This window comes from Gavialis gangeticus, unplaced genomic scaffold, assembly GCF_001723915.1.
Source record: "Gavialis gangeticus isolate Ggan-Ray unplaced genomic scaffold, GavGan_comp1, whole genome shotgun sequence".
In the NCBI taxonomy this organism is placed as follows: domain Eukaryota; kingdom Metazoa; phylum Chordata; order Crocodylia; family Gavialidae; genus Gavialis; species Gavialis gangeticus.
In genome coordinates, this window is record NW_017729022.1 from 116484164 (window position 1) to 116500845 (window position 16682).

The 16682-nt window shown below is 43.0% G+C and overlaps 1 protein-coding gene across 1 annotated transcript in view; it reads left to right on the forward strand.

The window, feature by feature from the left end:
- The window catches only part of CRACR2A (calcium release activated channel regulator 2A), a 126849-nt gene that overhangs the window by 73985 nt on the left and 36182 nt on the right, over window positions 1-16682 (forward strand). Inside the window, exons 8-12 of the mRNA XM_019516026.1 lie at window positions 2484-2671; window positions 7153-7224; window positions 8764-8809; window positions 9712-9803; window positions 10982-11309. Of these exons, the coding sequence (XP_019371571.1) occupies window positions 2484-2671; window positions 7153-7224; window positions 8764-8809; window positions 9712-9803; window positions 10982-11309 (726 nt within the window). The remainder of the gene's footprint in view (window positions 1-2483; window positions 2672-7152; window positions 7225-8763; window positions 8810-9711; window positions 9804-10981; window positions 11310-16682) is intronic.

Consider the following 16682-nt stretch of genomic DNA (forward strand, 5'->3'; position numbering starts at 1 on the left):
AAAACTGGACACAGTACTTTATGTGAAGCCTCACCAGTGCTGAATAGAGTGGAAGAATCATTTCCCTTGATTTGAAAGTGACACTCCTGTTAATATAGCACAGTATGCTGGGTTTTTGTTGTTGGGTTTTTTTGCTTTTTGCAGCAAGAGCACACTGTTGGCTCATCATATTCAGTTTATGGTCTAACGCAGCCCCTAAGTCCTTGCAGACCATTTCTCCAGTCTGTCTAGGTCTTTCTGGATGCTAGTGTTAACCTCCAAAATGTCTGCAACTCTACCCAACTTGATGTCCTCCTCAAACTTCCTAAGCATGCACTCAATCCCATCATCCAGATCATTAATGAAGGTATGCAACAATACTGGACTCAGGAAAGACCCCTGGGGAAGCCCATTTGATGCTTCCTCTCAACCTGACATTGAGACATTCATAGCTACTTGCTGAGCATGATGATCCAACCGTTATTTATCTGATCCAACCAGGTATTTATCTGTCTTACAGTACTTTTGTGTAGTCTGTATTTCCTTATCTTAGAATCACAGAAAATTCGGGACGTCATCTAGTCCAACCCTCTGCTCAAAGCAGGACCCTCCCCAACTAGATCATCCCAGCCAAGGCTTTGTCTACCTGCATCTTAAAAAACTCTAAGGATTTCACCACCCCTCTGGGTAACTGTAAGGATTTCACCACCCCTCTGGGTAACTGTTTTACTACCCTCCTCATGAGAGTGTTTTTTCTTAATATCTAACCTAAACTTCCCTTGCTGCACCTTGAGACCATTGCTCCCTATTTTGTTATCTGCCACCACTGAGAATAGTCTAGCTCCATCCTCTTTGGAACAGTCCTCCAGGTAGATGAATTCCCCCCTCCGTCTTTTCTTCTTCAGACTAAAGAAGCCCAGTTCTCTCAGCCTCTCCTCATAAGTCATGTGCCCCAGCCCCCTAACCATTTTTGTTGCCCTCTGCTGGACTCTCCAAGTTGTCTACATCCTTTCCATAGTGTTAATGAGAATGTGAGAGATTGTCAAAAGCCTTGCTATTGTCAAGGTATATCACAGCCACTGCTGTCCTCTCATCTGCAGAGCCTGTCACCATGCACAGAAGGAAGTCAGGTTGGTCATTGCTTTTCTGACATGTTGTCTGTTATAGTTAGTCTACATTTCTTATTTCTGACAACTTCTCCCTGATTTCAGAACTCGGTTCTTCCCCTTTTGCCTTGCTCTGGTGCTAGAGCAGGGCTACACACTGTCCTGACCTGCACAGTTGGGATTCTCTGGGTATGAATAAGTCCTTGCTGGTGCAGAATGTTTTAAGCCAGGGTGGGCAATTATTTTGGGCGGAGGGCCACTTACTGAGTTTTTGACAAGCCATCGAGAGCCATATGACAGGTAGCCAGGGGCAGATAAATATTAATTTTCTAAATTTTTTAGGGGCCCTGCAGGCTAGATAGAATGGCCTGGTGGGCCACATCCAGCCTGCAGGCTGCATTTTGCCCACCCCAGTTCTAAGCTCTTCCAGTCTACTGCATAGAGTGGTGGGTGAAACCAGGGGCAGGTATAGATCATGTATAGAGACATCCTGAGGCTGTTTTTAAACCAAGCTGAGGCCTGGGTCATCATAGAAATAGCTTCAGGTTTGGGGAGCCACAGTTGACCCTTTTTGATCTCTGCCCCAGTCCCCATCAACTGGAGCCATAGCCTACTCACAGATAGTCTAGGCCCTCAATGTCACTGAGAAGGTGTTAATAGTAATAAAGAACCTAATTTTTAACAAAACACTTGCATGTTTCAGGCAAGTATTTGTACTAAACAAAGGTGTTTTGTTTGTTTAATCAAGTCAGTGGCAGGTTAAAGCATTGTGCCAGAGCTTTTCTGTGCAATAGGAGCTCCAGTTAGCTACTCTCTGTTTATCACCCTTCCCAAGTATCCTCTGTGGAAGATGAATAAAACTTTATCAGCTTGGCCTTGGTGCTCTTAATGTGTCTACCTGGGGAGGTAGCATAGAATAGCTGGTGTGCATTAAATTATTTTGCATGCTTATTTTGTAATTGCTCCCCTGTATAGAAACACTAAGTGGTGGCTAACTCAGGGTATGTGCTCTACAAGTATCATGGTTAGCCATTATCTTCGGCTCACAAGCCCCAGTCACTGAGTTAAAGGGAACACCAGCAATGAGATTAGGGCTGGACTAGAGGAGTGGTGCTGGTTTGAGGCTCTGGCCTCCTGGGAGCTGTGGGAGTAGGTACCACCAAATTCAGTGTTGCCTTTTCCCCATGGTGACAGGATTTGGTGGCACTGGACGAGGGTGTTGGCTGATTATTAGAGTGGCACTACCTTATATTTTAGACTTTACTTGTGGTAAGCTTACCAAAAAAGACTGGCCACCACTGCCCTAAGGCTTTAACATTGAAGAATCATTTTGCTACAAAGGTAAGATGGTGCAGTCAGTGGATGACGTTCTTTGTTTTCCTGCCTTCCCTCCCCCAGTTGGAGGGGCAGTGTAAGGAGCTACACAATGACAAGCAAGAGACCAAAGTGGAGAACACCAAGCTGAAGCTAACAAATAAGGAGCTGCTGCGGGATCTGGAGAGAACTTCTCAGGAGTTAACCATCGCCCAGCAACAGTTACAGATGCTTCAGGAGGAGGCTTCAAAACTGCAGGAAGAAAAAGAAGTGTAAGTGACAGCTGCTTGTGGTGCTTGTGTACTTGCTTGAAGAGACAGCAAGTCTGATTCTCTGTGTGTCCTGCACCTTGTTCAGTGACCTATATCTGCCCAAACTGTGTGTAAAGTACCACCCAAGCAGAACTGTCCACCTACTGAGGCAGTTAACTTATACACTTGTTTTGCAATAGCTTTTTCACAAGCTACATGGTGCAACTATGCAAGATGCCAGGCAGTGTAGGACCAGGCCTGCTTGCCTCTATCATGTTTGTTCCTTGGATCTCTCAAGCATATTTTTAACAGTCCTTGTAGTGATGGAACATTGGCCGCCATTGTCCCCCTGCTTTGCCTGTGTCAGCTTAGGGTGTTATGCCCTGTGGCTGTCAGTGTTGACTGTTGTTTCACTAATGGGTTATTAGACAATTTGTATAGGATGGTTTGGATAAGGATGATACTGCCTTGGGCAGGGGGCTGGACCAGATGACCTCCAGAGGTCCCTTCCAGCCCTACTTTTTTATCATTCAATGAATATTCTCATTCAACCTTACGTTTAAGAGGTTAGTCCTGTGAGCTAGAATAGGCTATTAAGCTAAGCACCACTCAAAAGGAGGGGTTACACAGGTGTCACTTGTTTCCTGATTGTCTTGACTGCAAATATTACCATCTGTAGAGGGCTAGTACAGAGCCTGTGCACCCTTTAATTCCATGCAAAGGTATATATTAGTAGGGCTAACCAAATATTTTCTGAAACAATTTTCCAACATTAAAATTGACAGTGTTACCCCCTCCCCCCCCGCACAGACACGTGCACACGCTCCTCCTACTCCCCTTTCACACACATACTACAGCATACTTTGTTGTTGGCTGACCCCTAAAATATTTCATTGGAAAACAAAAATTGTGGTTTGGATGCCTCTGGTACCCATTCTCTACTGCAGGCCACAGTGTACCATGTGGCTATCTGACTGCCATGATGCAACACCTCACATCAGAAGAGGAGACCATGATGCATCGTGGGAGATGTTTATCTCACTTGGCCTATAGCAGTGAATAGGAGCATGATCCACCTGAGCTGCATCTCCCATGAAGCACCAGGCTGGCATTTCAGAATCCAAACCTTTCTGCTGAAATATTTTGGATTCCAGGGTGGTCCTTTTTTTTTTTCTTGGCCCAATTCAAAATGTCCTGAGGAAAAAAGTAATTTCCAATCATCAGGGGGTAGAAATGGAGGCTAAGTGACAAACGTCTGCTCTGGCCCTCTGCATAAGCAGAATTGTTCCCCTAAACTGTAATTTTCCTAACAGGCAGATTTTTCCTAATTAAAGCCAGGTTTTCAGCATTTGGCTCCTATTTAGGCATCTGAAGATGCCAGAAAGGCCACAGCGGAAGCGGCTGAGAGCTGAACTCACCCAGGGACTTGAGGATATAGCCTTTGGTGAACATAAGTCATGAACCCCACATTTTCCCTTTCCGCAAGCTTTTATATCAAGCACACTTTCACTCGCATACATGTGCATGAAAGCTGTCAGAGAGAGTATGGATATTGCTAAGCCCAAATGTGATTCACCAGTAGGCAACATTTCAGAATACTCCTTTTTCCAGTATCAGTTAGTTTCATTGTAAAAGATCTAACTCAGAATTGTGGGTAGTTTCTGTAACACAGAATGGTATTGGACTTAATGCTGTTGTCTCTACCAGTCAGGCCATTGCATTAAACCCTTCTTGGTTTTTGCTCATTAAAGCAGTCCTGAATGCATGAATAACACTTTCAGGACAAAATCACCCAGCACTGAGCCCATTTAAATCATGAGAGCCTGATCCTCAGGTGACACGAATCAGCAGGACCTCACTCATTGGCGCTTTACTGCCTCCAGGGGAATGGATGCTGCATTTTTGATTGCTGCCTCATTATGTTTCAGATGAGGGTCTGAAGCAAACAGTTTGGAGTGTTCCCTCCCCCACCTCCTTTCCCCTTTTCAGGGACCCTTGTTTCTCAGCTGTAAAGCAGAGTCCATGTTGCAATCAGCTCCTGGGTAATTCCACAGTGCACAGGTTTCCACAGTGCACAGGAAACCTGTGCACTGGTGCCTCAGCTGTCCTCCATTGCTGTGATCAAACTGTTGAACAGTAACTTTATGTTTACTTTGATTTCAGAGCATTTTACAGAGTTGGAGCTGGATCTGGATCATGCCGAGCTCCTGCTGCTAGAGTGCTATTCAGCATGATCCCCAGTATCTCTCTAGGACCAGTGCCCTCAGGGCACTGCTGAGCTATTCAGAGCAGTGTGTGCCTTGGGCGCATGCTTGGGTAGCACTTCCCACACCATTTAAAAGCAGAATATTCTAGCCATATCTTCAGCTGCTGTAACTTTTTGCAGCCCCATTGAAGTCGGATCCAAAATGTCCTTGTAGGAGCCAAAAGTAAACTTGGTGGCAAGGATCTCAGCACCAAAGAGGGATCCAGACTGACCCAGCTCTGGCAGCTGCAAACTGTTTAGACAACTAGAATCATTAGCTATCTCCATTTTGGTTTGAAGAGCTTACTCAGTGGCTACGCTTAGGCTTCTGAGCACATTCAGAAGTGATGTAAGTGTGCTTACCTAGGTGTTTAACTCGCACCTAAACCTCACTGCAATACAGATCAGCACTGGCAAGCACCTAAACTCTTCCAGAGTTCCATATTTGTTTGCTGTTCAGCTGGCCGAGCTAATGCTTGATTGCTTTTGGCACCACTGAATTCAGTGCAAAGCACAGAACCCTGTGGACACTTTCAAGCACAGCAATGATGGTAGTACTCATGCCTAATATACTAGTCCAGTGATTCTCAACCAGGGTGCCATGCGTTCCTTTTAAGGTTGCCGCTCAATATAAGCAGCATAAGATGTGCAAATATCTATTCTTGATTCACAAGAGAAATCTATAGATTTCAAATAGGCAACCATGGTGTCAAATACATCCTGACCTGTTGTGTTCTTTCTGAGGATCTGGCTTTGTGCGTTTTAGGTACACAGTGATTCAGTGGTAGAATCCTTGTTTGCCATGACTGAGACCCAGGTTAAATTCCTGGACACAAACATAAATACAACCATTGAGTCACCAAACATCCAAGGACTTGGGGGTCATAATTGACCACAAGATGAACATGAGCCTTCAGTGTGATGCAGCGGCTAGTAAAGTGAGCAAAACGCTGGCTTGCATCCATAGATGCTTCTCAAGTAAATCCTGGGATGTCGTTCTTCCCTTGTACTCGGCCTTGGTGAGGCCTCAGTTGGAGTACTGCGTCCAGTTTTGGGCTCCACAATTCAAAAAGGATGTGGAGAAGCTTGAGAGAGTCCAGAGAAGAGCCACGCGCGTGATCAGAGGTCAGGAAAACAGACCTCATGACGACAGGCTGAGAGCTATGGGGCTCTTCAGCCTGGAAAAGCGCAGACTCAGGGGTGATCTGATGGCCACCTATAAGTTTATCAGGGGTGTTCACCAGGATCTTAGGGAACGATTGTTCACCAGAGCACCCCAAGGGATGACAAGGTCAAACGGTTATAAACTCCAGCAAGACTGTTTCAGGCTGGACATAAGGAAGAATTTCTTTACAGTCTGAGCCCCCAAGGTCTGGAATAGCCTGCCATTGGAGGTGGTTTAAACACCCACATTGAACACCTTCAAGAGAAATTTGGATGCTTATCTTGCTGGGATCCTATGACCCCAGCTGACTTCCTGCCCCTTGGGCAGGGGGCTGGACTCGATGATCTTCCGAGGTCCCTTCCAGCCCTAATGTCTATGAAATCCAGACTCAGTCTGGCCTTTGGATTCTGTCTTAATGTTCTGAAAAGGGGATGGGAAGTCTGGGCAGCCTCTACTCCTCCATATTCCTGCTTAGACATATGCATTGAAGGTCCTGGTGACCACTCACATATACCATGATCTAGAAGGATTGATGGTTTACTAGTTTAGGACAGGAAATAAAATGAAGTAAATTGTTTAATAAGGGAGAAGTAATTACTTGAACTGACAGCCAGGGTAACACCTCTATTATTGTGAGGTATTATCTGGTCTCTGACTGTTCAGGGCAAGGAGTTTAAATCTCTGAAAGAGGTGAGCTCCAGGGCCACAGTGTAGTGGACTGGCTGAAGGTCTTAAGAAGATGCATCTTCTAACCCCTTGGTTATTAGCTACCACTAGGAGAGTTGAGTTTAACAAAAGGAAAACAAAACCCCTTAACATAATCTGATTCTGTGTTCCTTATGCTAGCCATGCTTCTTGTGAAGTCAGTGACACTTTAATCTATACTAAGGACTCAAACATTGTTAGATGTGTTAGTCTTATGTCAGATAGCAGGCAGAGTAGATTTGTACCTTATAGCCAAAGTAAATACTGTGTATGTATTAATAAGGACTGCAAGACTTGGGTCTTAAGGTGCATTCTTTACGGGCTGCAGGAGGCACTCCATCAGTTCTGTGTTATTGTGTCCAGGACAAAGATGTTTCTTTGTTTCAGGGAGGTGTACAGAGTGACAGAAACCTTACGGAGAGAGAAGTCAGGACTCCTTAAACAGCTGGACTTCTTAAGGTAATACACATTTGATTTGCAGGACCTCTTTAGTTTTGCAGTGATAACCTGCGTGTATTTTTTTCTAAGCTAGCTGAGCAAATTCTTTGAAGTGTTACCCATAGCCTATGGCAGGGTTGGCCAACCTGCAGCACACATGCCACAAGTGGGGTAGCCTTTGTGTGTGGTATGTGCCAGATCAGGGGGGGAGCAGACAGCATTGCAGCAGGTAATACAGGGAGCAGAAAGCAGAGTAGCAGATTGGGCAGGGAGCACAAGGCGAGGAGCAGAAAGTAGAGCAGCAGATCAGGCAGGGGAAGGAGATCAGAGTGACATGGAGGATTCAGGACTAATTTGTGACATACCTGCCAAAAAGGTTGGCTCCCACTGGCCTATTGGAAATGGCATCTGGGTATTATCTCTAGAAGAAAGGGATTCCTTTTCAGTCTGGGGTCAGTGAAATATCTCTGTGTCATTTGCTGAATCACTGCCAAAGCGCAGGCTAGAGGATATGTCGGAAAAAGGTGGGTGTTTATGCTGTGATACAGGTTCTAGAAAGAAGGCTGTTCTTGCCAGGTATAGAACAGCTATGAGGCTGGACTAGCTTATGCAGTGGGCAGGGTTCAGGAAGCTGAGTGGTGGCTTGAAGCCCCTTTGACCTATCATGCCTCCACTGAGTGCAGCTCATCCAAGATTGAGACTCTTTGCTAGCAAGTCTTTTAGTAAAAATATGTCAAAATGTATCTGGCTAATTCTGTGCTGGTTGTTTCGATTGGTTAACTAGTATTTGAAGCCATTTCTGTCCAACTTTCAACACTACTTTTTAATGTGCACTAACATCCTTTATTTAAATATTGCCTCATTGTTTTGGTCACAAGGTTATTCAGTTTGCACAGGTCAGTTATACATGCTGTCAGACAACTCTCATCCATTATTCATTTTTTAAGTGTTTACGATAGTTTTACAATTAATTACACTGCAGGCTCTCAAACTGGAATTTGAAGTCTGCCGTTGGCTGACCATGCAAATTAGATGATTCCTTTTACTATGCATTTCTAGCTGCTAAAAGGCCTTAACAGAAGCTAAAAACTGTACAGAATACTTCCTTAATGATAGTCTACCAGGAGAGATGTTACAGGGGTGTTATGTGGTTGTGAATGGTCTACACAACTGTGATTGGAAGGTATTCACCAAAATCTTCACTAAAAATTGTTCCTGACTATGAAAATGTCTGAAACTTTTCCATGTACAGTAAAGGAAAAAATATGGCCTAGAGTCAGTTTCCATGTGTTAAAGCATTTAAATCAGATGCTAGTCAGTTTTAATCCTCTAAGGCTTAGTGAAGATTTACATCAGCCAGAGATCTGGTCCTATGAGAGCATAGATGAGTCAGTCAAAGATGGAGATATGCAAGAGTGAAAGATTTTTGGATTGGTCTTTCTATAGTCTTTTGACTAAACAATCAATATCTGGTGCTGAATAGTGAAGTGAGCACAAATTTTGAGATTCAAAATTTCTGCTGTAGCCTGCTGCTTCTTTACTTACATATTGTCCTTGCAGAGAAAGGAACAAGCATCTGAAAGATGAACGTGACATGTGCTTACAGGTAAACAAATACCATTTCCTAACTTTGTGGTCAGCAGACAAGGAGCAGGTGGGCTCAAAAGCCAGAGTCTCAGAGCATTGCAGAGGGGACAGATTCTTGTGGTGTTCCATTCCCCTCCCATTATAGCTCCTTTTCCAGTTAAAATCAAGATTTAAGGCAACAAAATATATTCACTAAATGCAATAAAAACCCGCATATATAGGTTTCTAAAATTCAAGCTGTCTTTTGGGAGGATGATTACCTGAATTTGTAAAAAGCTAAGAAAGCAACTGTGAGGGAATGAGAGAATCTTCAAATGGAACCATTAAAATTCAATTAATTTCATCTGTTCAGTCAACAGTAGCTAATCTCTTGAAACAGTTATCCATCAGTACAGTATCTGAGTACCTAGTAAACATAATTGTGCTTTAAGTGTTCTAACATGCTACCATTGGATACAAATAAATCCTGTTGACTGTTTATGCTGCAGTAGAAGCTTCCTTTGGGGCTGTAGAGGTACTCTGGCTTCTTTTTATTGAATTTTTTTTATTCAGAATCAGGATGTCCACTCATTTGTACCTGTTTTCTATCTAGACAAGACGCCACAGAGAGGCACATCCTCAGCTGATATAAAATGCTCTAATTAATTAATTTCAGAGGAGCTCTGCTGATTTTTATCCTGTTTTATGACCTGCTCTACTTAATCTGAACAGAAGATTAATTCTTGTTGTAGGTGGAGTTTCCACATTCCGCTTGTTTACCCATCAGGCTTTTGAAACAAGTTGCCTCTCAGCTAATCCAGCAAAGATTCTTCTATTATGCCCATTATTGTGTTACCAAAATGCTAGTAATGAAGCCACTATTTTGTTACCCTTAATGAATAGCATGAATAAGTCAGTAAGAGGTGTAATTTATTCCCGCAGAAATATAAAACAAGTACTCCAAATGCCAACTGGAAGCAAAGATCTGGATCTGTCATTGGGAAATATGTAGAGGGAAAGGTACTGGCTAAAAGGTAAGAACATAATTTTTCTATTTGAGACATACCTGACAATCATGGGATTGCACAGGAAAGAGCTACTGTACTTATTTCAGCATGATTGTGCTCAAAGCCACTGCAATTTGGAATAGCTAGTCTAATATTGATATTGCATGTATGCATAACAGTTCCACAAGTATAACAACTGGATGTTCTTCAGTAATTTAGAAATAAAAGCCTAGAAGGTATGATATGGCCAGTCCAATCTCAGTTGAGGAAAAGGAGGTTCAGAGCCACCTTTAAGCTTCCAGGAGGAAAGGCAGTTTAGTAGCTGGTGTTACTTAGAATGACATGAATTTGGTATGGTACCTCCTGACTTTCTGAACAGAGGTATTTCTGCATCACCTGTTACTGATGACCTGCTATAACATATAAGCACATGGCATAGAAAAGATGCAGATGATTTAAATCTTAATGATGTGATCATAAATATGAAATTGACATAAGCAAAGTAATTCATTGATAAGTTTCTTTTTGGCAAAGAGAGAATCTGGGAAGAATAGTAGGAAGTTATCCATTGGGTAGGTGCAAGCACAAGGTCCTCAGAAGAGTACTGTGTTGGTGTTTTAGTCTCCTGAAGCATTTTAATAATTAAACACAGTTCAGATATTGAGAGCCAAACTTCATTTGGTATAAACTGGTGCAACTTCATACATTTCAATGGAACCATACTAGCAATGGCAGGGCCCTTCCTATGGAAGTGAAAATTTGGTTACATGCAGACAGTATGTGGTTTTTCTCCTTTTTAAAAGAGTAACCTGGGAAGCTTGCAATGGCTATGCTGATAGGTTAGGGATGAGGTGAAATTTGTGTTTAATAATAACCTTCTTCCCCCAAAACAAACCATTCCTCATTAATATTATAGTATTGTGTTTTGTACGGCTTATTTATCAGTACAATACATGTCTGACTGTCTATAATTTATTACATATGCTATAAAAATACACGCTGAATGTTGGACGTACTTTTTAACAGTCAGCTAACTGGGATAGTTTAAATCTGAATAATAAAGAGTATAAGGACCTGATGATAACTCAGCTATGCTAATTTTAAGTCAAACGTAACTCCATTGGATAGCATTAGGTCAGTGTAAATTAAATAGAAGCCAAGAATAAGGTTGTTTTATAACAGGATTCTTCCTGATGTTTATCTAGCCAGTCCATTGAAGAAGAAGATGTTTTTGGTAACTCCACAAGAAGAAGGAATTCTGTTGGCTTGAATGGATGTATTTCTGTAGAGTCTGACCACTGTACTGGAGAAATGACTCAAGCTAAACATCTCCAGAGAATCATATCAATTGAAGAAGATCACCTACCCCAGCTTTTGGATAGGCCGCTTGAGAAACAGTTAAGCAAATGGACAGAAGAAGATGAAGATGTGTCCTCAGAGAAGGAAATGGATGAGACGCAGCCGACACCATCTTCTCAGCATATGCCATCATCACCCAGAGGGCAGCCAGTGGGAAAAGAAATGTTGTCACATGTAAGGACCAACTTGCCTTTGATCAAACTAAATCAATATAATGTAATAAATTATTTTCAGAAGCCAACATTATTTGGCTTTCCTTTTGTAGACTAGTGTCATCTGTCCAAGTTGGGCAAACATTTTTACACTTGTCATTGATCTAGTTATAAAAATCTCAGTTCCTGGCCACTGATTTTCATGGGCAAATCATGGAAATAGAAGCAGGAGTAGTCAGCTTGATGCCGAAATTCATTTTAAAAGTGCAAAAAATGAAAGGCAGGCCTCAGCTGACAATATACCCCATAATCTTATAAATGCAGTAGCGAGTGCTTAGATTTCTGGACTGAAGGTGCAGGGGTTTCTATATATTTTATAGTTGCATGCAGATGTTTCATAGAATCATAGAAAAGTAGGTCTGGAAGAGACCTTGAGTAGTTATCTATTGCAACCCTTTGCCTGAGGCAGGATCATCCCTATGCAAACCATCCCATTTCTTTCTGACCCCAAATATAACTGTCTGTACTTAAGCAAAATGGGAAGACCCTGTATCAGGAACCTCTGGATTTAATTTCCAGCAGGTGTGCTGGCACACCCCAGTCAAAATCTTCGGCCTTGGCTCCAGCCAAGACCACCCTCTGAGGAGGGCAAACTCTGCCCCTCCCCCTCTCCCTGGACACTTGTAGTAGCAGAAGGGAAAAAAAAATCCTTCCCAGTCTCATGCATCAATAAGCAAAGCCCAGAAGCATAGGAAGTATCCAAAGGAGAGTATTGGTATAGCTGCTCCTAGATCAACCCTGACCAATATTTGTCCTAACTCCTCTTGAACATCTTCAATAATGGAGACTCCACTGCTTCTCTGGGCAGTCTATTCCACTGCCTCACTTTTCTAACAATGAAGAAGATTTTCCATATATCCAGTCTAAACCTACTTTGCTGGAACTTCATACTTCAGAATCGTATTGAACCTGTGATCCATCAAGACTCCTAGATCCTTTCTGAAGTGCTGCTGCCATCTAGCTAAGTGTCAGCTGTCTTGTATTTTTAATTATTCTTCCATAAGTGTAGCACCTCGCATTTGTCAGCATTGAACTTCATCCTGTTAGCTCCAGCCCAGCTTTCCAGTCTGTCCAGATCCTTGCAAATTGCACTCCTGTCCTCCACCATGTTCACAGTCCTTTTAAGCTTCATGACATCTGCAGATTTGCTCAAACATTTCCCAATTCCAGTATCTAAATTGGGCGGGCAAAATATGGCCTGCAGACTGGATCCAGCCCTCCAACAGATTTAATCTGGCCTACCAGTGGACAGGTGCCAACCCATTGGATGTAGTCTATGGGTAGCCAGTGGCTCTGACTGATGCGTGGTGCTGTGTAGGTGGGAAGGACTACTTTTGTCCAGACATCAGCTGTGGACCCAGGCAGGACTTCCACCACAGCAGGTGGGTGGCAGCATCAGCTGTGGGGTGATGGGCAGGTTCAGGAGTGCAGATGCAAAACTCTCTGGTGGCATCCACAACTGACCTGCTTCCCTCCCGGTGCAGTGGAAGCTCGCACCCAGAGCCTTGATCCAGAACCTGCCAGTGGCATCAGCTGTGGACCCATGCTTCAGTAAATTTCCAGGTATTGTGGTGAGGCTAACTGGTCTACAGTTCCCTGGATCTACTTTTTTGCCATTTTTTGGAGAGGCACTACACTGACTCTTTTCCCGTCCTCTGGTACCTTGCCCATCTCCCATGACTTCCTAAATATTATTGCCAAGGGCTCCAAAATATCCTCTGCCAGTTCTTTCAGTACTTTGGGATAAAGTTTATCAGGCCCTGCTGACTTGAATTTATTCAGATCCATAAAAGTTTTTGAACTAGTGCTTTTTTTGTTATCTCATCCCTCAACTTCTCCCAATCTTTATCCAAACTAATTCTTATTAGGTGTCTGGCTGCAGTTTACCTTTTTTGTGAAAACTGGGGAAAGCAGCTGTTGAGTAGCTCCACCTTCTTTACATCTTTTGTTAGGAGTTTTCCTTGGCTATTTAATAGTGGACCCACAGCTTCCTTGGTCTTTCTTTTCTGGCCATCATACTTATAGAAGCTCTTTTTGTTGTCCTTAACCTCCCTCACTAAGTGGAGCTCATCTTTTACCTTTGTCTTTCCTGATTTTTGTCTCTGCAGGCTCTTGCAATTTCCCAGAATGCTTCCTTGGTGACCTGCTCATCTGTCCACTGCCTGTATGCTTTCCTTTTGCATTTGAAACATCCTTATGCAGCTACATTATTCTCTTACCACTCTTCTTGAGTTTCCGTCATGTTGGAACAGTTTCTTGTTGGTCTTTCAATACTGTGCCCTTCAAAAGCTTTCAGGCCTCCTTGGGTGCCTTTATTTTTCAGTCTGTCTTCCCTTGACATCATGCCTACTATTTCCTTGAATCAGTTGAAATCCACCTTTTGAAATCTACATGTAGTCTTAAAGTTAAGTGAAGTTCAACAGGGAATCAAGGTAATGAAGCTGATTGTAGAAGGATGTGTCACTGGAGACGCTCAAAGTGGAGACTAGGCAGCCAGTGCCAAGGGACTGTCTTTCAGGGTTGAAATTAGACTAAGTGATACTAAGATACAGGACTAGAAAATCTTACTATTGGTGGCCATAAATGAAGAAGAAATTGTGCCCCTTTTTGTTAAAATATCAATATTTTAAATGAAATTTTAACCAGATCATGGACAAGGAAGATGATATTTTTGGAAAAAGAAGTTTCCTGTTTTGGTTGAAATTTGAACAGAATTTCTTCCTGAAAAACTGAAACTCAGAAAAATGTTCCAGCTTTGTCCTTGGAGAAAAACAAGTTGTGTGTATAGTAGTGGTTTATAAAATCTTAAACAGGGAAATGTAATTCTTTCCAGCTGAAAAACTGACACGCCCTGATTCTGCTTTATAACTAATTATGCTTATATTCTAATTTTAGTATAGTTAAATGTTCGCTATTGTTCAGTCGTTGAAAGTACATATTTAAAGGATTAAGGTATGGAAATAGGTATGCTCAGTTGTAATTATGAAGCTCTCTCCTCTAGAAGAAACTGGCAGCCTGTACATCTTTAAAGTAGTGGTAAAATTATGCCAGGGTTACACAATAACTTCTAATTAGCACACTTTATAATAAGGTACAGAAAAAGGCTTTCCATTTAAAAAAAAAAAAAAAAAAAAAGAAATACCTCATCAAAACCTACTTGGAGAATTAATGTGATATCACCACAAGGTACTTACTCTGTACTGTTTTCAGAAGTAGAGTTATCCTCAATTATTATGTACTGCTTGCTCTGGATAGCTGCATCTTTCTTTAACTTAAGGTCAAGTGCAGCCTTCTCAGCAGATAGCTGCTGAATTCACTTATTACTTAATTAACAGGAAAGTGTCCTGGCACTAGTTAACGAGCAGAAAATGTTTGATGATCCTGCTGTTATACATTATCATGTTAAGACAGAAAACTCCCTCATTAGTGGTATTAAATAACAATTGGAAAATCTATTAACTGGCTTCTTAAACAAATTAATTACTTGAAATATTGATGTTGCTCAGTATTCCAGTCAAATCCTTCATATTTCAGGAGACAGCAGCAATGATTTACGTGAGAAGTGGGATGGTTGGGTGGATCATCATGGGGCTGGGGCCAGGAAACTGGGCTTCTTCTCTGCCTCATGTCACTGCAGGGACAGATCCTCTTTACCCATCATGCACCTGTGTAGCTATATAACTTCAGTTTTTGTAGATTCATAGTTGTTAGGGTTGGAAGGGACCTCAAAGGATCATCGAGTCCAACCCCCTGCCAGTGGCAGGAAAAAGTGCTGGGGTCATGTGACCTCAGCCAGGTGCTTGTCCAGACTCCTCTTGAAGATCCCCATGGCAGGGGAGAGCACCACCTCCTTTGGAAGCCCATTTCAGATTCTGGCAACCCTAACCGTGAAGAGATTATTTCTAATACCCAACCTAAACTTGCTCTCCATCAGCTTGTAACGGTTGTTTCTGGTTATTCCAAGGGTTGCTCTGGTAAACAGAGCATCTCCTATTCCCTGCTGCCCCCCTGGTGAATTTGTATACTGCCACAAGATCCCCCCCTCAGCCTTCTCTTGTGGAGGCTGAAAAGGTCCAGGTCCCTCGGCCTTTCCTCACAGGGCCTTCCCTGCAGGCCTCTAACCATACGAGTGGCCCTCCTCTGGACCCTCTCAGGGTTTTCCACATCCTTCTTGAATTGCGGCACCCAGAATTGGACACAGTACTGTAGTTGTGGCCTGACCAGTGCTGTATTGAGGGGGAGCATCCCCTCCGTGGACCTGTTCGTGATGGAGCTACTAATGCCTGACAAAGTGTGGTTAGCTCGCTAATTGCTTTGTCACATTGACAATATATTCATCTTGGAGTTGATAATGACTCTGAGATCTCTTTCTGCCACTGTGCTGCTGGAAAGGTCATCCCCCAGCCTATAGGTGTGCTGGTGATTCCCTCTCCATAGGTGCAGCACCTTGCACTTGTCTTTGTTGAACTACATCCTATTGTTTTCTGCCTACTTCTCTAACCTGCCCAGGTCTGCCTGGATTTGGTTTCTTCCTATCAGTGTGTTTGCTTTGCCCTGTAGTTTGGTGTCATCTGCAAACTTGAACAGAGTGCTTTCCACGCCCTCATCCAGGTCAGTAATGAAGATATTGAACAGCACTGGCCCAAGTACCGAGCCTTGGAGGACTCCACTGCCCACATCCTTTGAGGTCAATACTGACCCAGCCACCACCACTGTCTGGGTACGACCCTTAAGCCAATTTGCCACCCATGTGATTGTGTAATTGTCTATGGCACAGCTGTTCAATTTGCTTATGAGAATAGGATGGGAAACTGTGTCAAAGGCCTCCATAAAGTCCAAGTAGATGACATCTACCTTGGCACCTGCATCTAAGCTTTTAGTGATCGGTCATAGAAAGAAACAAGTTTAGTCAGGCAGGATCTACCTGCTGTGAACCTGTGCTGGTTGCCCTTCAGCATTATATTACCCACTGGACTCCTACAAATGTGATCCTTGATACCTTTTTTCAAGGGTTTTCCCAAGGATAGAGGTGAGACTAACCAGTGTATAGTTACCTGGATCCTCCTTCCTCCCCTTCTTGAAAATAGGGACCACATTGGCCCTTTTCCAGTCCTCAGGGATCTCACCTGATCACCGTGAGTGCTCAAACAGTCATGCCAGTGGCTCTGCTATGACACTGGCTAATTCTTTCAGCACCCTTGGATGGAACTCATCTGGTCCCGCTGATTTAAACACATCCAACCCCTCCAAGTGTCTCTTTACTAGGTCAGCGCTGACAGTCGGTGGGCTGGTGTTTCTTCTGCTTCTGTCAGTAATGCATTTGGGAGATTTGTCT